We start from the raw sequence: 22594 nt of genomic DNA, 5'->3' as shown, positions 1-22594 counted from the left end.
CTCCCTTCAATGGTTGAGACTATCTGCAGCTATTGAACAGTCAGTTTAACACCTTATATGGCAAGGTATAACACCCCTTAAGATTTAGGGCAAGTTGTCAGGCAACCTGCTACTACTGCATTTATATGGTGTTCTACCTAGTTAATAACTTTTTTTGCATCTCCAGCAAAGGTCTTAACAGTGCCCTATATTTTAAACTATACTTCCATTTTGTGCAAGTTCAACATTCAGCTTTAGGATCTGATTTTAAGACCCCTAGCTGTATTTAGTTGGTGTGCTCGTACAGGCCTGCATTACCTAGCTGTTTCCTTTACCCCTGAGGTACACAGATGCATTATTGTTTAAAGATTGATATGACACTTAACCGCTAGCACAGAGGCTGTGCACATAATCAGCCCCATGCAGTGTCATCTCAACACCAGTGCACCACTTGCTCTATCAGTATTAGCTGGCACTACACATAAGGATTGCATTTAATCCCTCATTTAGCTCTCCCCCGGGTTTCCTTAAATTTAGGACCCTCGGGGTCAGTGTATTCACGCAAAACTGTATCACCCACCTACCCTGGGATTACAGTATCCCCTAGGGATTCCTAGCGTACTTACAATCAGTTTAATCCTATTTTTAAATCCCATTGTTTTAGCATGTTCCTAATAATAAAATTGAGTTTTACTTCATACAATCATCTCAACACAGTGTAAGAGTGCTTCTACTGGGGTTCATTTTTCTTCAGTTCACTATACTTACTCTGCCCCACACACCTCTCCACAATACATATCAGCGGTAGCAGGGGTTTCTACACAGTTCAATAACAAATTATCCCAAACAGGAAAGTGTGGCAAAGATCTTGCACTGCTTAGGAGGTGGGTTAAAACCTGCTCTAGAAATAAAAGAATGCCTTAAAACGCATACAAAATTGTATTGAGTTGATACTAATACTTAAAAAATATTAAATATTAAAATATTAAAAAAATAAATAAATAAGATTTCACTTTTTTTAAATTTGTTTACCATGTGATATAGAATTAAAGGAATCATGTGAGACAAATAATTATTGCATAAGAAGTTGATTTCATGAACCCAATTAATTTATTGTAGTGGCATGTCCATTAACAAACCCCAAGGAAAAATGTATTTGAAATTTAAATGTAGTCTCCAAAATGTATGGTACATCATAAAAAGTTGATATCACTGTCAAATGAAGTGCATTGTGTATATGACAAAATATAATTCAGTCAGTTTTTGCTGGACAGGAAAGCTCAGTGTACAGTATGTGGTGCTTGTCTTGCAAAATTATACTCTTTTTGTGTTTTTTAAACCGAGCTGTTTGATTAGTTACTGTCACGATTCTGATTTTGTTTTCACTGGATCATTACTTTTACTTTATCAGCAGTATTTATCATTAAAAAAAACTTATACCCAAAGTACTGTGGAAACCAGTAGACCTCTAACACGCTGAAAACAGTAGTGTGTTAATTGTTAATAAAATAACATTTGAAAAAAAAAACATTGATAGCTTTACTTCCTCATTTAAAAAATAAAAATGTCGTTTTTCAAATATGATCATAGCTAATTAATGTTTAAGAGGCTCATTACTGCTGAATTTTTAAATATCCATAAGCTGCCGGTCAATTGTTATTAACACATGGTGGTAACAATGTGCCTGGGGATGTTGTTGTTTTTTTGTACTGTAGAAATGTTTCGGTGACTTTCAAACTTTCCAGTTTCAAGGCTAATCTTATGGATTTTGTGTGTAACCACTGATATTTTCCCATACACATGAACATCTCTCTAACTTCGATTACTATCGTCATGTATGTTTATCCCACTGATTCACAATAGGCTACTGTATCAGAATTCACTGCGCAGAATGCAAAAAGTACATGAATGTAAAAAAAAACCTCTTGTCCTCCATCATACAGATTAGATTACCAGTGCGTGTTAGTCAAAATGTACATCTGATCCTAATGAAGGCTAGATCCTAGGGGCAAACCTTGGATATGTACTAGTTAATGTAGCAGTCCTGATTTTTTGTTAAATATTTTATTTAATATTACCTAACCTTGGAGGTTCCCCAGAACTGAATCGAAATCTCGCAAACTCTGAGGACCCCCCTGTTTCCAAGATATTTGTCATTTTGTAAGCCGGTTTCTGATGCCATAAATGACAAATATGGCTGCTTGGTCGACAATGGAAAGCAGTGATGTAATTTCGTCATGATGTTGCAGCTTTCTATGGGCCACCGGAGTGAGGCTGTCTCGTGGAACGAGGGTCCCTGAGGTAGGGAGACCATGGGTCTGCTTCGGGAACCCCCCATTTCAGTTATTGCAAAAAAAAAAATTACAAAAATAAACGGCATAGTCTGCCGCTTTAAGCCTTTCAAAAGATTTATTGATTAATATAGGAGCCGTTGGAAGATGTTTTGTAGCCTGTTAATACATATCTTCTGCTCTGTTTATCAAACAATGTAGTCATAAGCTCCCATGTGTGTTTATAATTTCCACCGCTTAATACCAGTTAAAGTTTTTGTTGTACCCTGATTAAGCAGAACCTGTACAGTATTATAAAGACTATACAGGCTTTAATAACATGGTACGTTATTTCTATTTCAGACCACAGTTGTCAGCATTAAGAAGAGCCCAGACTTTACCACCACAGGACAATGGGATATTGTCACAGAAAAGGAAGGCTGTCAGGAGACGGACACTTTTGATGCTGTCCTTGTTTGCACTGGTCATCACACAGATGCCTATCTCCCTTTGGACTCCTTCCCAGGTCAGTTCTCTCTCACTGAAAGAATTAGTTTGGGTAATTGAATAATTATGCCACAATAAGAGGGCTTACAATATATTGTATTACTTTGAAAGCCTGGAGTCTCTTCAGTCTTTTTAGCATCCGAAGGGTTAACTGCTTCAAGTACACATACCAATGTAGACTGACATAGGTCCTGCAGGACTGCGGCAGGAGACTGTTTTACCAAAGCTCAGTGACCTCACTGCCACGGGCTTCTCACTGCAATGTTTAATCCAGACCCAGTTTGGTGGGGAAACTGGATCCCATGCAGTTGTGCTCCCGAAAAACAGAAATCGGGCTGAAAATGTGCAGATATACTGTAAATATAGACATTGCACACACTGCTACTGGCAAACCTGACAGAGAACAAACATCTGGTGCAGTAAATATTTGTTAAAAGCAAACACATTGCATAATAGTTTGCTGTGCAGTTCCCTGTTGGGTTTCCTACTAGTGAAGGCTGTAAAAAGGAACAAGTTGTATATAACATCAAACGAAAAGGTCTACTCAGACCATTTAGTAAAAACAAGAGACCAGGTGCACATCGTATCAGAGAACAGAAAGCCCCTTCCGCAGGTAGTACCTTATGTTCTATCACTAATCTATGTAACCCCTCTTTATTTATACAATACCTCAGACTATGAGGTGGGAGCCAAAGTCTGCATAATTATATTGGCCACCATACGTGCACGCGCCCAGTAAAAGGGGACACCACACCAGGATATACAGTGTATATAATAGGTTTATGAATAGAATCAATAGGTACTATGTACAAGTCCTTAGATGTCTTTGTATCAAAGAAATGTGGAAATTGACAACACTACACTATTGTCTGTTTACATCTGCATCAAATGTAACAAACCAGTTAAATAGTTTTCACACTGCGTTTAGTAGAAGACTTTGGTTCCGTGAGAGGCCACAAGGTGTTCCCTGAAATCATATTTGGACATGGTTTGTATTATATTCTTCAAAACCCAATGGGGGAGATGTATCAACTCAAAGAACATGCAAATAGAAGTTTGTTTTGATGTATTGCTCCACTTTCTGCTTTCGTTTGAGTCAAATTTTGTGAGTTTTTACAAATTGTTGGCCAGAAAGTTTTACACCTCAGACCTAATGGATTTGTTTGATAAAAAATACAAAATAAAAAAGTTACGCAGTTTGATACATCTCATTAGAATCTATGCATCATGGAACTCCTCCCTACCTCCAGCTACTGACACCCCCCAAATCTCAAGCTGATGCACATGGCAAAACGTTGAAGCAAAGACATGGATACACTGACAGAAAGGGGCACATGTTGAAAATTATGCAATTTGCCTTGATACATCTCCACCAATGTGTTTATTTTTCCATATTTTTAATTTAATAATTTAAAAAAGGTTATTAAATATTATATTATAGATCACATAGAATAGAGAAAGCTGTTACTTTATGCATGAGACATAACAATGAATAGTATTTTTACCTAGATAGGATATTATTGGTTAATTATGAGTTATATAATTTGTAAAAAAGAATAACCTGTACAGATGAAGCAAAATGTTACTGCACCCGTTGGCATGCACTTGTGGGCACAATGACACGTTAGCACGATCCCTTTTTTGCACGCGGCTAATAGAAATACAATGGTATCTGCTCCCGCTGGTGCTTTGTGTGTCCCACTGTAACGCAACGTCTTCTACATCTGTAATAAATTATTTTCTACAAAATGCATATCTGCCAGGCCAACCATGTAATAAATTACAGTATGACCCAGTTTGGATTTTATATTCCTATTGACTGGTCTGTAAGCATTTTAGGTATAAATAAATAAAACAGCTCAACCCCCTTATAACACTGTGCTCACATCGCGTTATAAGCGGATCGCGTTAGAAATAATGTACATTTGTATGCATTGTACAATAAAGTATTTAAGATACCAATAATCGTGTTGTAAAGTATTCATAAATACGAAAACTGGGAGCCACGCTTACATCGCGTTATAAGCGGATTCGCGTTGTAACGGATCGCGTTATAACGGGGTTGAGCTGTATGTAAAGAAACCTTGGCCTGGCTCTCTATCACATGGTGAATTTAGAGTAATTTGGCATGTATGAAAACTACTTAAGCACCCGGTGGACGTATCCATAATATAGAAGAGCCAGGGCATTTCAGATTTTTCAACAAATTGAAACTTTATTGTGCATAAGTCACACAACGTTTCGGCCTCTCTATTGCCCTCTCAAGTGAAGTGGCATTCCTGTTCACCTGTGTGTTATTTGCTGGATATACTGGATAACTTACAGGCCTTCCCTGGGACCAGGAGCACCGGTAACTGTATCATCTCTTTTCATGCTGTATTAGTGTGCAGCATATATTCTCTCTTCCATATAATAGAATACATTGCCTTATATTATAAGATGCAATTAGCAATCCACAAAGTCAACACAAGACAAGGATATGCGACAACTAAAAAAAACCACAAGTGTAAGTCAACCATATAGGTTCCCTAATAACGTTTACTGAGCAGCACAAGGATTGGCATGCCTTGTTTCCTCATATTCTAGGAGGGATTGCTTCCATCGCTCTATAGGTGAACACAAGCTGAATAGAAAAGGAGGACTGTCCCCTTCTGTACATTACACCGCTGTAGTTGTATGACATAGAAACTTTAAAAGAAAGAATAGGATTTGATCACTATTTCCATCCGCACTAGAGGATGCTGATCAAAATACTTCAGGGGTTAAGGGATGTTCAGCAAAGGAGGAAAAAACGGAGCACTAGGTCCAAACTGGCATTGCCAAAAAAAGTGCAAGGATGCGTTCCCAAAATAAAAAGCTTGTTTAATGAATCAAGAACAGACACACAACAACGCGTTTCGGACTATTACTAGTGCTTTATCAAGGTGAATAAAATACTTACCCCCTTGGAGTGTTATTTATGTGAATTAAGAACTCGTCCACACCAATCGCAGACACTTCCGCATGTGTCACGTGATCGGGACGTCAAGCGTCATCGCGTACGGACGCGTCACATCCCGTGTGCGGATCCGGCTCGGAAATACAGGGATGTTCAGAGGACATCTTGGCTTCTCGCCATCAACATCTAAATCGATACCTGTGTCATATGAAAGAGTAACTAGTTTTTGTTTTTTTGCATACATCCTTTTGGCATTGGTGGAACACAGCCATAAAGGGGAGGTTAAGATGCTTTACCATGATCTCTCTCCCTTCTCCTCTACGGTAGGAATTGAGAAGTTCAAAGGACAGTACTTCCATAGCCGAGATTATAAGGGCCCTGACGCATTTCAAGGAAAAAGAGTGATAGTAATTGGAATCGGCAACTCCGGTGGGGACGTCGCTGTGGAACTCAGCAGGGCAGCAGATCAGGTTTGAACCACATAAACTGGAGCCTATATAATGTTTAGACGCAATTTATAAATGTATGAACAGGGCCACCGACAGATTTCCCGGGTCCCATGACTACAATTCTGACTGCCCTCCCCCCCACCACCACTTTCAGCAGTGTTGCGAGCCCCATTTCACACCTTGCGACCCCCCTCTATTTCCCTCCCTCTTCCTACGTATTTCTCTCCCCTCCTCCATCAATTGCCCCACTCTCACTCAGTCCCTGCCCCCCACCTCACATGTATTTCTCTTCCCTGCATCTCACTCTTACTCCCTCTTTTCTTCACTCACCCCTCTTTTCTTTCACTCTCCCCCCCTCCTTCAATTACCCCACTCTCACTCAATCCCCCCTTATACATTCCCTCCCCTTCACAGAATTCCCCCCACAAAATATATACCAAAAAGCCCCACCCCAATGCAAAAAACGTCCCACCCCCAAATACATACAAAACAATCCCCACCCCCAAATATATACAACCCCCCCACCTCCCCAAATATATACAACCCCCCCAAATACATTAAAAAAACAACCCCCCAATACATTTGAACCCTCCAATACATATAACCCCCCAATACATATTTCAAAAAAATACATATAAAATAACAATACATATAAAACCCATCCAAATACATACAGTATAATCCCCCCCAATACATGAAAAAAACCCCAATACATGAAAAAACCCAAATGCATATAAAAAAAAACCAATACAGTATATATAAAAAAGCCCATAGGCATATAAAAAATACCCCAATACATATAAAAAAAACCCTGTACATATAAAAAAAATACCCGCTCCAATACTTAAAAAACAGGCTTACCTTGTGAATGGTCAGGTCATGCCCAGAGTCATGCTCTTCCTTCTCTGTCCCACGTGCTTGCAATGCTGGCGCGCGCCGGGCCACCCTCTGCTGCCGCACACCGAAAGCTGAGCCAAGCATACCTCCGGTACGCTGATGTCACAAGACGCCCATCGCGTGCCGGCGTTGGAAGCTCGGCGTGGGACAGAGAAGGAAGAGGCCTGCAGCTCAAGGAGAGCTTGGGCCCGGGCGCGCTCTGACCGGCAGCCGGGCCTAGGCAGAGGTCGGGCCCAACTTGCTGCCCAGGCCGGCCGGGCCCCTCCTAGTCCCCAGGCCCGGGACACCTGTTTGTTCTGTCCCCCCCCCCTGCCCTCCCCCTGTCTGTGGCCTTGTCTAATCTGCAAATTTGCTTAGTAACGTTTTCCATGTTGTTTTACCAACTGTAGCATTTTTGAGCAATGTTCACATTTTGACACACATCCACACTGCTCACAATTCCACCACATTTTAGCAAAAATGTCAATACGTGGCAGTATATCAAGGGCCACGTGACCTGGCACATTGGCTTTTAATGCTTTGCAGAAACAATTGCACGGCTTGATGATTTACGTAAAGAAGTTTGTCAAATTATTAGTCACATTCCCCCTGGTTCACAAACTTTGGCAAATATTTTGCCGTATCATAATTAGAGCTAAACTGCATATTATATGCCATTATATTATATTAACCATTGATGCTTTCTGTATCAGTAGGTGCAACACTGCAGTCCTATTAAGCAGGAGATCTTGCCTCTTATCTGTCTTCAGTTTCTATTTTTCAATGAGTCGGCCAAGAAACTTGTCTTTTAATATTTTATAATTGGTATGACAAAGATAGATAATTAATTGTTACATTTGGGGATTCTGTTTTCTGTTTATTACGCTGCATACGCCAACAGCGCTAAATTAAAATTAGGAGATTGATCAAGGTTTAAGTGATTCTTTATACAGAGATTAGGGGTGGCTTTGCGTTATCACAGTGTTCGCTTTTACAGGTGTTCCTTAGCACCAGAAGAGGATCTTGGATTGTGAACCGGGTCTCTGACTACGGGTATCCTGTGGACATGTTGAATATTACACGCTTCCTAAACACTCTTAAGAACTCTTTACCCATGTCGGTGGTGAACTGGGCTGGGGAGACGAAACTGAATGGACGGTTCGATCATGCTAATTACGGCCTGAAACCTAAACACAGGTAGGATGAAAGGGTTACTCCCTTGACTAGCATAACAGCATGATTGTTATCTTTGCTTAAAAATGATCTCTTGATGCTAATATGATCATCACTGTCATGACCACTCATCATTCCCTGTAGCTGTCATCATTACCCAACTTGCTGTGAATAGGTATCACAAAATATAGCCCTCTACCTAGTTAATATACGGTATGGTGCACACACTGTGAATTGCTAATAAGAGGTTAATTCCCAGTGAATATTTACAGTGAAAGTGCAATAGATGCTAAACATCCCCAATGGAATCAGAAATTGATATGATTAGATAAACTTAGTTATTGGAAATAAGTCTCTAATAGGACACAGGGTCTCTGAGACGAAAGTCCTGAGAAACCCCATGTCAAAATCCTTAGTAGAAAACTTGAAAAAATGCTGTAGTTCTCATTGGTGCAGATTGATCCAACTGGAAAGATTACATATAATAGATAAGAACCAGTTGTTTGTGATAGGTATCAAGCAAGTGATAACATAACCGGGGTTGTGCAATTAGACACTCACACAGGTTACTTGATGTAATGATGTAAAAAATCTCAGTGTTACTGCTAATGGCTTGGAATCTGTATCTTTAAAAAAAGACAGGCAAAGACCAATATGTCTGTGTGATGAGAGACAGCTCTTAGACTAAATCTTCTATGGATGCACTCACAATTTGGTGTCTTTTTGTCACAGCTTTCAGGAATATCTTTATAGTGGTTTCACTGTATCCACTCTAGCGTGGACTCCCCATGCATGTAAACAAATTAAAGTGCATATAGTGTGATAACGTATTAAATGATTTAATAACACAATAAGACAAACTTCTGGAATCACACTCATGGATTCCCCAATCTTTGATCGCTTAGCAACACAGCAAGCTGGGCTGATCGAAGGTGAGTCCGATGTGAGCTGATGATGTCTCCCCGGCATCTCTCAGTTCTCTCCTCTGTTCTGTGACTCCCGTGACATGTGGGACATGCCCTTCCGAGCACATCCCCGGTGAGATCCTCCTCAGATCAGGCTGGCATCCCCGGATACAACAAAAGACAAAAATACCCAATGCTACATCCAATGTGACAATATACATAGTTAAATACTTCAATGTTCGTATTCTCATGAGTAAGGGTCATTTAGTTAAACCCATTGGCCAAATCGTTATAAGGCTGCAGCCACATCACGGCATGCCCAGTATGCAGAACCTAACACTACCTGGTAAAATCCTCATTTACCTCTGCTGTGGAGGGAGAATGGTCTCAATAGACCTGTCCTGTCCTGCACAGGTACATGAAAAAAACTGCTACTTAAAAAATGGGGTGGGGTGAGCTTAATTAAGCTTTTCATTTTCAACTGGTATCAGTTGTGTGGAGGTTAGTGGCCCCTCCTCCGAGGGTTTAAGCTGGGCAAATATTTATGCGTGCGTGCTGTATATACAGAGGGTAGCAAGCTTTATTTAAAACTACTGATAACATAGGTTATCATTTTATAATGCAGAATGTCAGAGTTTTCATAGGATTCACATGAAAAGGGAATGATCTCGGGAACCAGAGGATCCCCGTACAGTATCTAGGTATATAGCATGATTCAGCTCCAGAAAACCCCTCAGTTCTGAAAGTTTATATTCTCAGGAAACACAGTGGTCCTATTTTGGGAGATCCTCAATAAAAGTTGCGGGAATTTAACAGGAATGAATACAATGTTTTCTTTACATTATTCTCTTGTTTATTTATAAGTAAGTAGTGATAAGATCTTGTAGAAGTAATATCTTCTGCTTGCTTTGGTAACTGAGAGCACTATTTGTATTCTCAGCGAAGACGGTACAGTATATGTATTGCAAAGTTTATGATATAGTTACGAATATAGAGAGTGACTGATGACATTTGTTCCAGGAGAACATTTGAAGTTTCACGAATTCGAATCTAAGGGGATCATTTATCAAACTTTCCCAGCTGCAAAACTATGCAAAGTAGTGCAAAAACAATACAATACAACTGGTGTTCCCAGCACCCCAAAAGAATGACTGCAAGACGTGGTATATGTCAAATGATAACTTGTATTTATCAAAGAAGAAAATTGCATTAGTTTCACTGGGATGGCTTTTTTCTGATTGATCTGCAGAAGTATTTTTTACCTAGTTTTGCAGCTGGTATGTATAGTAGTCCCTTAAGGGGCTTATTAAATATAGTCCAAAGCGGCCATTTGGGCTGTTTTCTGCCAAATAACCCCTTTGACAACAATGTTGGTTTTCGGTCAAAATTATATAATAATAAACTCATAAGTATTTAAGAAAAAGTACAAAAATTATAGTAACCCTATTGGTAGTGGGGTGGGGGTGGAAGGGGGGATGGGTGTAGATTTAGTGAACACTGACCTGCCTTTTAGTGCACCAACATGATAGCCTTCATAGATACAGATATAGTGATGCTAATGTACAGAAATATTAATGTATTGTAAGCTAAACTATATCTCTGAATAACTATCATGTATATAAACACACTGACGGACAGCACTCTAGACCGAAATAGTATTGATAAAGTGCAGTGTGCGCGGAGCGAAGTGGGCCCAAACAACCCCACTGCAAATCATAGAAACCTCAGAGTAGGCTCCAGCACACGTAAAGAGACACGTAAAGAGATTTCTGCTTTGCTTGCTGTTGCTTGCATTATTCTGTGACTTTTTTTGCTTTGCTTGCATTTGTGTCTCTCACAGGGGGGACATGGATTAAGGGAAGTATCTTGAGGTCTCGTTGGACCCAAGAGAACGGGCCAGAAGAAAGGGTGTCTACCCTGAAACGTTGCCCCTCTTATCCTACCCCATTGTCTTTATATGTTGTGCTGTTGTCCTCTCTCCATACCCTCATTTGTACCCCACACTTCCCTTCCCCCTTATATCTTGTTTCCCCTTATTTGTGTGATAATTAGAGCTGTATACTTGCATTAGTAGTCAGTTAGCATTTCCAATTTTGTATATTAATTTGCTGTTTACGTGATTACATTTGTGGCTTATTCGGAGACTCTCTACGTTTGTGTATCTATCTTAAGTGTGCTGGAGCCTACTCTGGGGTAACTATCATGTATAGTACATTGGAGATATATTAAGGAAAACTGTTGAAAGTATTTGAAGCAGTATTATTATTTTTACCTAACACTTTTAATTACTTTTCATTTATGTGCCAAGATGTAATACATTTTGTATATGGTCTTTATCATTACCTCTAATAGATTTTTTAGCCAACACCCAATGGTAAATGATGACCTCCCAAATCGCATTATTGCCGGCACGGTTCTGATGAAGTCCAACGTGAAAATGTTTACCGAGACAGATGCCATTTTTGAAGATGGGACCGTGGAGAAGAACATTGATGTTGTTGTTTTTGCCACGGGTTACACCTTTACCTTTCCTTTCTGTGAGGAATTAAGAGTCCAAAACAACAAGGTCTCCTTGTTTAAATACATTTTCCCGCCTGAGCTGGAGAAACCAACACTGGCTGTCATTGGCTTGATACAACCTCTTGGGGCCATTATGCCCATCTCGGAGCTTCAGGCTCGCCTGGCCACTAGAGTCTTTAAAGGTAAGGCTGCTGAGCTTGTACTTATATTTTATATTTACTTACAGTAGGTAAAGGGATTTTCCCAAGATCACCAATCACTGTAAGAACGTTAAGACTGTATGCAGAGTAACAATTAAGCTACTGGTCGCCACCTTCAGTTAGTTATATTCACGCTGAACAAGACTATATATTAATATATTATATTATTAATACTATATATGAATATACTATGCTATTAATTTATACCATAAATGAATATATTATTAATTTATTGCAGGGATATTCAGTATCTGCACTATAGATTGCCAGACTTTGCAAGTGCTCTCCACGGACATCTTAGATAAAGCAGTGGCAAACAGCTTACCACCGGCAGTACAGAAACACAGTGCTGTATACGTAGTGACACTATGCTAGCAATCACTGCTCTCTGATACATGCACACTTAGCAAAGAAGCAGTTTTTAATTGGCTATTACTGACAACCAGGATTTCCCCTTCCACCATTGAGTGATTACCTCACCCGGGGTTGCCACCTCCTGTTCAATGATTATACGGAGACTTTTAAAAAAAAAAAAAAAGGTTTTTATTTATATATTTAACGGTCTCACCTTTTCCAGCGGCGGCGGCGGCGGCGGCGGCGGCATCATCCAGTGGCATCTCCCCCTGCATGGTCCCTACAACATGGCTCCGTGACATGAAATGGGGTCGTGTTGCCATGACAACAGAACGTCACGTGACATCCATCACGTTGCCATGACAACTTGTGTGCCTAACTAAATGGCGGCTTAATGTCCCGTGTCACGCGGGCCAATAGGAAGCCGTGACATCATCCCTTGCAGCTTCCTATTGGCCGCATGACCTGGACATTTAAACTGCACCTACCTACAGAGTTACTGTATCACGGGTAGCAGGGGGTCCAGGGAGCGGAAATCAACACAGTTCAGCTCAGGAGACTCCCTACTTCAAACCTTTAATAACAAAAATGTAAAAAAAAAAATCATGCAGCGCTACATGTTTTGCTGCTTGAAAGAGGCTGTCCATGATACTGCTGCGGCACAGTTTATTCGAGCATTTGCCCGTTCTGTGCCGCAGCAGTAGCCTGGCGCGCGCCCGAGTGTGACGGGCGCGCGCCGAAGCAGCGGAAGAGCGCCCTCCGATCGGGGCGCTCTCCCTACCGCTGCCGGGTCCGCCGGGTCCCCCGGAACCCCCTGCCGCTGTCCCGCGATCGCGGGACACCAGGGCTCCCTCGGGGAGCCCCTGGACACGCGTGCAGGGGGCGCACGCTCCCGATGACGCGTGACCGCGTGTCTATGACGCGCGGCACGCCGAGGGGCGGCCACTAGCAAGCCGGGAGATTTCCCGGCTTGCGGTACCGACCACACTTCAATAAAGTGTGTCGGTAGTGTAGGACCAAAATGAACTAATAGAAGTGACATTTTTCATAAGTCAAATATACTGTAGGTGATTGGCACCATTTAAATTATTTCAAAAAGTATGGGTGATAGGCAGCACACCACTGAACCGTGTTGAAGTGTTAAGAGGAAAAAGCTGCACAGGTGCACCCCTCCTATCACCACATTTAAATAATGTATTTTAACTTTTCATGTCTCTATAGTAACCAAATTCTTTGAGTGTTTTTTATGATCTTTACCTAATCTCTGCGACTGTTGGTAAATTGTGGAAAACAAGGAAAAGAATCCCAAAAGGATGCACTCAATTGTAAGGAACTCAAAATAAATAAAAAAAAAAATTTTTTACACCACTGTACACACCAAAGCTACAGCGACCAACAATCTTCTGCTGGCATCAAGCCACCACCCTAGGCCCCTCATACAGGGGATCCCAACGGGACAGTTCCTACGGGTTAGACGGAACTGCTCGACATCCACAGATTTTGAGAAACAGTCAGCAATAATGAAAAACAAATTCCTAAATAGGGAGTACAGTCGATCCTGTGTTAATAAGGCCTATAAATGGGCAAAACGCACAGATAGACGAACACTCTTGTATTCCAAAAAAACAGAAAGTGAGGGTACACAGGTTATAAGGGTAATTGGAACCTTCAATAAACAATGGAGAGAGATCAGGGATTCACTAAACAAACACTGGCACATCCTCATGGAGGATAAAGACCATAGTAAGGTGCTAAATCCCCATGCGTCCATCACATATAAACGCCCACACAATTTGGCAGACCACCTGGTACATAGCCATTACCAGAACCAAAGCAGCACAACATGGCTTGATTCCAACAAGGTAATGGGTACCTATAGATGTGGTGCATGCAAAGCATGTAAATATGTACACCCCTCTAAACAATTTAATGGATCACGTAATGATAAACACTATAACATGCGCAATTTCATAAATTGTAAAACAGAGGGAGTCATTTATCTCATAACATGCAAGTATGGGATAAAATATGTTGGTAAGACCACACGTGAACTCCGGAGGAGAATTTTGGAACACGTGAGCACAATCAATACCAAAAAAGATGTGCCCGTGGCCAGACACATTAATTCCTCTCATGGGGAGATGTTTCCAATTTATCTTTTCAGGGTATTGAGTCTGTGAAATTGGGGATACGTAAGGGCGATTTGGACATAGCCCTACTAAGAAGGGAGTCCCGATGGATTTACACCCTGGGGACTTTGTCTCCAGGGGGTCTCAACGAGGGTTTTGTCTATACCCCCTTTCTGTGAATCCGTTTCCACCACCCCTCCAATATGTCACTCAAATATCCAGACCTCACCACTTATTTGACTTTAAACATTCAGCCCCTTCTTACCCATACACGAGGGAGGCTGTCTGCTTGCATTAGAAAAAATAACACAACCACAGTTCTAAGCATTTATTATATGATCTTTGGAGTATGCCTGCTCCTACCCTCTCTTGAATTGTAATGCTGTTCACCATACATATCTTTTAAAACCCATACTAGGGTCAATAGAACCCGTTTTTATCAAGACTCCCTCCCAGCCCCTCTTACTCCTCCCCTCCCTACACGTCATTAAACACTGAGTCACGACGACGCTATTAGGTTGCTATGACAACCTGACAGGTTAAAAGGCTGCAGGGAGCCCTGACCCGCCCACCCCCGAAGAAGTTCCATTGGCAGGAACGAAACACGTGTCGGGTGAGACGTCCTCAGTGACGTCATCGGCGCGACCGACTAGCTGGTAGCACGGTCAGTTTGTTTTCACAGCGTGGAGCACCTTCTTTACCTAGCTAATTGTGATGTGGGCCAAATGTGGATCCCACTAGCTAGGCAGAGCACGAACACCTATACTGCTGTTTGGAGGATTCCTGTAGCAATTACTTTGTGTACCAGGTACCCGGTCAAACTGCCATCCATTTGTTTTAAGGGGTACGAGGGGTCTCTATTCCCACTGCTTCCGTTTATTGTGGCCCTTATGGTCATTGATACCCTCCACCAGGAAACTGGAAGACGGTGGGGAATTGCTTTAACTCACTGAGTACCTGCATGCAGCAGAACCCTATGCCTGAAAGAAATAGGCAAGAGTTAATATCGTTACCATGGCTATAAATGTCAGCAAACCCACCAAGTAATACAGCTTTCAGGGCCATTTGTACTGATCCACATCTCATTTGAAAGTAAAGTGGAACACCAGTATTGACTCTGACTGTGCACCTACCCCTTTATCTCTTTGATCTGAGTTTGGATGGGACTGTGTATACTCACCTGAGCAGATACCTATCCATATCACCTTGTCCACCAGACTATTACTACTCAGCCTTTTGTCTGGATCACTTAAAATAGTGTTCATATCCAGAAATAGGTTGGTAGTTAGTGCCCCATAAATAGCTGTGACAAACATGCGCCCTTCCAGTTAGGTTTTAAATGAAAATTTGTTTTGATATCATTAAAATTTATTTATTTTGAGTTCCTTACAAGTGAGTGCATCTTTTAGGATTCTTTTCCTTGTTTTCCAGTATACCCTTTGTCCCTGATAGCACCACTCCAGTCTCTACTCTCGTATGCCATTGACTGAGCAGGGTTAATTCCACTTCTCTCCCCTTTTCCCCCAGTTATTGTTGGTAAATTGTGGCATATTTATGAAAATTGTTGCTCTTGACCTTTATTTTCCTTTTCATGTTTTGTTTGAACTAATTATGTTGTCATCATTAGCTGCACCAATGAGGAAGAACAACAATGACCAAATAAGGTTTTGAATTACACGGACATGAAAAAATAGAAACGTTTTATATATATATACAGCTCAACCCCGTTATAACGTGATCCGTTAAACGCGAATCCGCTTATAACGCGATGCAAGTGTGGCTCCCAATTTTTGTATTTATGAATACTTTACAACACGATTGTTATGTTAAATACTTTATTGAACAATGCATACAATTGTACAGTATTTCTAACGCGATCCGCTTATAGCGCGATGTGATTCTTTGGACCCCAAGCACAGCATTATAAGGGGGTTGATCTGTATATAGTGATGTCTGCATCATGTCACAGTATATTTTAGTCCCATATTAAGGCCAGAAACATTGTATTTCTCTACACTGGGTTTATTTACAGGGTTATATTATACACTAACAGGCCATTTAAGTCAAAGCAAATCATAAAAAAGAACACCTACTTCTTCATAGGCGTCTAACTACACAGTAGCTGCAGCCCTCTCTAACGGTAACCGCCAGTTAAACTGCTCGTCGGCTCAAAACATGTACTAATATCTCTAAACAATATATACGTCTCTACACGTCAATATAGTGTTTATCTCTTATTTGTTTCTGTTGGGGGAGGCGAGAGTTCAGAGACTCGCTCTTCTCTATTGTTCCAATGTTATGGACAAGACAGCGCAGTCTCAGGCCCTTCATTCTTCTTTCTGGGATTAATACCCAGTCAGTCCCAGCAGACTCTGCGACCACCGTCCAGCGAGTGTAGGGGACTTTGTCAGCCTCTTCTTAGCTGGGGAGCTCTCTCTCCTCCTCCCTTCTCTGGGGAAAAGCAGTCTCTCTCTGAGCAAGCCATTTCCTGACTTTTAACTCCCTGTGCAATCAGGAGTCCAGTCTGCTCAAGTAGTTGCAGCTGTAGCAAGCTTCTACAGAGGACTTTAACCTCCTGCACACTGGAAAGTCCACTAGCCCCACTATTCCATGCCCTAGAGCACAGAGTTGTGATGACAGATACATGGTTACAAATACATAGTTACATTAACTGTCAAAGGTTATACATTATATAGAAGACATTGCATGTACATACACACACATACACACACACACACACACACATACAGTGGCGAGAAAAAGTTTGTGAACTCCTTTTGCACATATTTCAAACCTGAAATGTTAACAGATCTAAATACTTAAAATGGATAAAGATAACCTGATCAAACAAATGACACAAAAACATGATACTTTCTCAACATTTATTTATCCATGAATGATTCAACATTCAATATCCCTGTGTGGAAAAAGTATGTGAACCTTTAGATTTAGTACCTAGTGGCACCCCCTTGAGCAGCAATGACTTCATGTAAGCATTTCCTGTAACTGTGGTTTTGAGGAATTTTGGCCCATTCCTCCTTATACAACTGCTTGAACTCATGACCCACTTTGGTTCAGCTTCAGCTCACTGACGGACTGCCTGACATTTTCCTCTAGAATCTTCTGATATAATGCAAAATTCATGGTTGTGTCAATGACAGCAAACCGTCCAGGTCCTGAGGCAGCAAATCAGCCCCAAACCATCACACTCTGACCAACATGCTTGACGGTTGGATGAGGTTCTTCAGTTCGAACGCAGTGTTTGGTTTTCGCCATACAGTACATAATGTTTCTCATTGAGGGCAAAATGTTCTACCTTTGACTCGTCTGTCCGGAGAACAATGTTCCAGACGTCTTGTAAATCATCTATGTGCTCTTTGGCGAATTTCAGATGGGCAGCAGTATTCTTTTTAGAGCAGTGGTTTCGACCTAGCTATCCTTCCATGAACACCATTCAAGTTCAGTCCTTTTCTGATAGTTGAGTCATGAACACTCACATTAGCCAAGGCGCGAGTGGCTTGCAGATCCTTGGACGTTACTCTAGGGTTCTTTCTGACTTGCTGGATGATTTGCTAGTTTGTTCTTTGAGAGAGAATTTGGTAGGGCGACTGCTCCTTGGTAGAGTGATTGTAGTCTTTAACCTGTATGGTGAAGAGCAAACTCACAAAGTTCTTGATCTTTATATAGGGTGGGGCCTCCCAAACGCACCCCTTAAGATCTACCTAATTATTTAAACACCTGATTCTAATTATCCCCTTTTATGTAGCTGATAAAACCAGGGTTTCACATACTTTAGCAAATTGTAATTGACTTACTACTTGTTGGGTATATTAGTCAAAGTTCTACTGTATGATGTGTTCTTGTGTATTTTCAGGAGCAGAAGTGCTGCCATCTGCTAGTGCCATGAAGGAAAATATCAAGCAAAAGAAAGAAGAGATGGAAAACCGGTAATGTTTGTCATGTGATTGGAAATATGGTTAGAATTGCAGTACTCATAAAGTAGACAATATGATGAGGTAGCAAATTTGTGGAATAATAGGCACCAGGAACTTTTGTCATAGAACAGTCTTTTATTCAGGTCCCCTAGTTACTTAACTGTTCTGAGACCCAGGCTCCCCTTGCTCTCCTGTTCAGGATATCCCTCTGTATTATCCCTGAAATGCTAGTGCCATTGGATCTCCCAGCAGGTCCTGTACAAGTGACCCTAATATCTTTTGGCTGTGTGGGAACTGTCAATTCCCTGCCGCAGGATAGGACTGTTAATGCAGATCCACAATTAGAGGCGATCCGCCGGAACCCAGGAGTCCTCGATACTGAGGCCCTCTGTGGTGGCATGCCGTTTGCATACTTCAAAGCTTATATTTTACTCCCTTAATCTTCTAATAGGATCCTCACTTAATCCCCTTATTTACAACATAATAAACATAGGGGGCCTGGTCTGTGCTGTTACTTTATAAATATTACATATTCAGTCTCCCAGAGGCTCCTCTACTCTTGACTTCATGGAACCTAACCTTCTCAATATTTCCCCTCCCCTTATATACTCTCTGTGATGTCATGGTCCCTTGACAACACAGGGTGGGGCATGTTACACACTAACCATACTACTAAATTTTAGAGGGGAAGGAGGGATTACACAAGGTTTCACTTACTATGGATCATTGGCAATTTATTTTGAATTGTAGAAAGTAGACTGTGGGGCTTGGATGACAAAAGCACATGCAAATATATTTCTAAAGCTGAAGCCTGCAATTCTGGGGGCGTCAGTACGCCCCTCCCACAATCATCTTAAATAACCTTCTGCTCCTCAACTTGCTGCATTTGCCATTCATTATCCTCCACCCTCCCCTCTTCCATCAAACATTTTCTAAACCCAGTGCGGACCCTCTCTTAGGGCTTAACCCATATGTATGCTCAGGCCAAAGTTAGTTCCCATTCCAACTCGTCTCATTCCTCCTCAATCTACCATAGGGCACACACACAATTATAATGTATGTCAGAATGTGCAGCTTTACACATACATGTGGCAGAACGTACAGAAACATGAAGTCCCTGGGAACAATAACATATTTAAGTGATGTGATCTGTGGTAGTCACACAGAAATGGCACCTGGTCTCAGATATGTGGTATCCCACTTTAATGCTAATATTTTATTTGGTAAAGCCATCCCTCTTGCTATTTAATGAGAGCTGCATTTCTTACTCCAACAATCTTACATGTTTTAATGTTATATATGCTTGATCTTTGTCGTTGCCAGCTACGTGTGCAGCCAGCGTCACACTATACAAGTGGATTATATAGAATACATGGATGAACTTGCCACTTTGATAGGTGTAAAACCCAATCTGCAGACTTTGTTTCTTACTGACCCAAAACTAGCTTGGCACATATATTTTGGACCATGCACACCTTACCAGTACCGAGTGACTGGACCTGGAAAGTGGGCAGAAGCCAGGAAAGCCATCCTGACTCAATGGAAACGCTCTATGAAACCAATGAAAACACGGAAGATAGAAACATCTGATGACCACTCTATCGCACCTCTTCTCATTATAGGGTTAATGGTGCTCCTGGCTGCCATTGTCTTTTACTTTTGATTAGGAATTTGAAATGTAGCAAATAGACAATACAAGGCAGCAGTGTCACATAATATAACACTGCAGATAAGGGATGCAAGTTAATTATTGTGTTACCGCCTGCTTTAAGATGAGAGACGACATCTACAGCCGACTGGGTCTTCTTTTCACCATTATCTCTTAGCATACACTGCTTCCATTGCAGCCAGGGATTCTGGGAAATGACATGCAGATGAGCACACAGTTTGCTAAGAGATAATGGGGAACAGCAGGGTTACAGACCTGCCTGAGACATGTGAATGTGCTCACACGTGATATTTTTATTTGCTGTTCACTACAATATGAAATGTCGACATAGACAGAAGGTATAAGAAACCCTACAAGTGTGTCCCTTACAGCAGGGGCGTGCAAACTTTTTTTGCTGCGCCCCTCTGCCTCTTCTGCTCCAGAGGTGCGCCCCCCCTTACCTCGTGCGGCGTCAAATGACGCCGCAGGGTCATGTGACGTCACGTGACCCGCGACATCATTTCACGCGTGTGACATCACATGACCTGCCATGGACACGAGTTCTGACGCCGGCAGAGACAAGGTACGTTTAGAGTTGCAGGGGCCTCTCGCGATCCCCCAGCATTTAATCTAAATGCATGGGGGTAGAGCGCGGCTCCCCTGCAAAGCCGTGCCCCCCCCCCTAGATAATGGGGCGCACAACCCACTTTGCTCACCCCTGCCTTATTTAGTACCAATGAGAGAACATTGTGTTTTCTGTTAATGTTTCAGTAAATAAGCACATTACTTTTAATGGGAATAATTCTAAATGTTATTTTACTGCACTCTATGCCACTACTGATACTGTACTTTAAATTCCAGGATGAGGAAAGAGCACTTTCTGCTTCTCTCTCAATCTGTAATAGGGAAAAATCATAGCTGTGCCTTTTTCTAATCTACAGTAATCTTCTGCCGATTCTTTACATTTGTGGATTTGTAAAATACTGTATTTTTTGCTTTTCTCTGCATCGCCAAATACAGGGCAAAGCAGTAGCTTAAATATCTTTTATATAGACTTTAACATGTACTCAGCACTGTACAAAAGTGAAATATAACTGGAGCCACCGATGCAAAGATTTAGCAATTTAAGATCTTAGGCTCTATTTGATATGCTTGATGCCACTTTGCCATGTCGGGGAGATCTGAGCTCTTTTTAAAATGTCTCCTTGACCTGGAGATGCCTGAGATTAAAATACTGAACTCAGAACGCATATTCTACAGAAGTTCAGTCAAACAAATCATATAACAATGTGACATGATCCATTGAATGTGTGTCCGATCTCGGCTTTTGGTCATCGAATATAAGCAGTACTGTGTATTACATAAGCGGATATGTCCTACAATACATTCCAAAGACTTACAGAATCACAACTGGTTTGAGTGGAATCTAGAATATGTACAATAATGGAAATTTTGTTGTGCTCCCCCCCCCCCCCTCCCCAAAAACACATTTTGCCTTAAGAATATGAGGGAAATATATACTTAAAACGACCAATTAGTAATTAAAATGTACATAATTAAGACATTGGTCAACTGTAATTTTTTACTAAGTACTTTAAAAAAATAATTTGGCCATTAAAATGTTGCTTCAATCTCTATTTGAAGGTCTTATTGTTTTTGCAGGGAAGGGACATGCCCTGGGAATTAAAACCAGATGTACTTAGTTATCAAAGGTCAGACAGGCGTAAAAAAAAACTTGCAACTGCACAACTGTGCCGAGAAAAGGAGCCTTCTTAAACAACCAAGTCCATTGGTGAGTTTTAGGCGGAGAGATACTGTATTAACTCCCACTGGAAATAATCATGGTGCAGTGTTTACTGATGCTAGGTATATACAGTATGTATACTGTACTTTTCACCAACCTTTTCAGAAACAAAACATACAGCTAAAGTATTCAATATCTGCAGCAAAACTGAAGAATCCTTCACCTCTTATATAGTTTTTGTTCTCCTCTCCCACTTTGTACCCAGTGCCTCTCTAACTCATTTCCCACGATACGGTAAAGAAATCAAACCACGGTTTCTTTATTGGCAGCAATCCCGTGAATACAGTATCCAAGGGAAGGACGACCATGGAAACCCGCAGCTGCAGAAAACATTACAGGCAACATGTGTATTTTTACATTACCTTAGTGGTTCCCAGTCTTGAAACGGCCTCCTAAAAAAAAAAGAAAAGCATTTGGTTTGCCTGTGGGGCCCCATTCTGCAGTATGTGCACAAAGAAAGACTCCAAGATTTGAGGGTTGGAACCTCCTGAAAATTCATATTTAAAAGGATAAAAATGGGCGATCTTCTGAACTCCGGTGCGTTTGTTATTCAAGGGTTAATTTATCCAAAGTCTCCAGGCTGCAAAACTGTGGCAAACCCCCTCCACCAAATTTACAAAGGAAAAACATTTCAAGTGAAACCATTAGGGTTATGTCCTTTTGATAAACCTTTGTGCATTATTTTTGCACCCGTTTTGCAGCTTGGAGACTGATAAATAACCCCCTCTTTCTTTACCACTTTCTGTATCTCCCACTGCCTGTGTGCCTCTTGTCTCTCCGGGCTCCTCTTGTAAGTCTCCCAAAGGGGGAGAGGGGTACAGTCCCCCAGAATGGAAAACAATGAAACAATGGTTTAGCTTAAGGCTGAGTCCATAGGCCACTTCAGCCGTGCGGAGGTGCACGGAGG

At 41.3% G+C, this 22594-nt stretch overlaps 1 protein-coding gene across 2 annotated transcripts in view; it reads left to right on the top strand.

Annotated features, from left to right (window-relative positions):
- The window catches only part of LOC142503886 (flavin-containing monooxygenase 5-like), a 40193-nt gene extending 18071 nt beyond the window's left edge, over positions 1 to 22122 (top strand). For both annotated transcript variants that reach the window (XM_075616775.1, XM_075616774.1), the window contains exons 4-9: positions 2613 to 2775; positions 6022 to 6164; positions 8017 to 8216; positions 11450 to 11799; positions 18175 to 18247; positions 19559 to 22122. In XM_075616775.1, the coding sequence (XP_075472890.1) occupies positions 2613 to 2775; positions 6022 to 6164; positions 8017 to 8216; positions 11450 to 11799; positions 18175 to 18247; positions 19559 to 19898 (1269 nt within the window). In that variant the 3' untranslated portion in view covers positions 19899 to 22122. The remainder of the gene's footprint in view (positions 1 to 2612; positions 2776 to 6021; positions 6165 to 8016; positions 8217 to 11449; positions 11800 to 18174; positions 18248 to 19558) is intronic.
- Positions 22123 to 22594: the final 472 nt, after the last annotated feature.

The sequence above is a fragment of the Ascaphus truei genome, chromosome 10 (genome assembly GCF_040206685.1).
Source record: "Ascaphus truei isolate aAscTru1 chromosome 10, aAscTru1.hap1, whole genome shotgun sequence".
In the NCBI taxonomy this organism is placed as follows: domain Eukaryota; kingdom Metazoa; phylum Chordata; class Amphibia; order Anura; family Ascaphidae; genus Ascaphus; species Ascaphus truei.
This window is presented reverse-complemented; position numbering and strand designations above follow the sequence as displayed.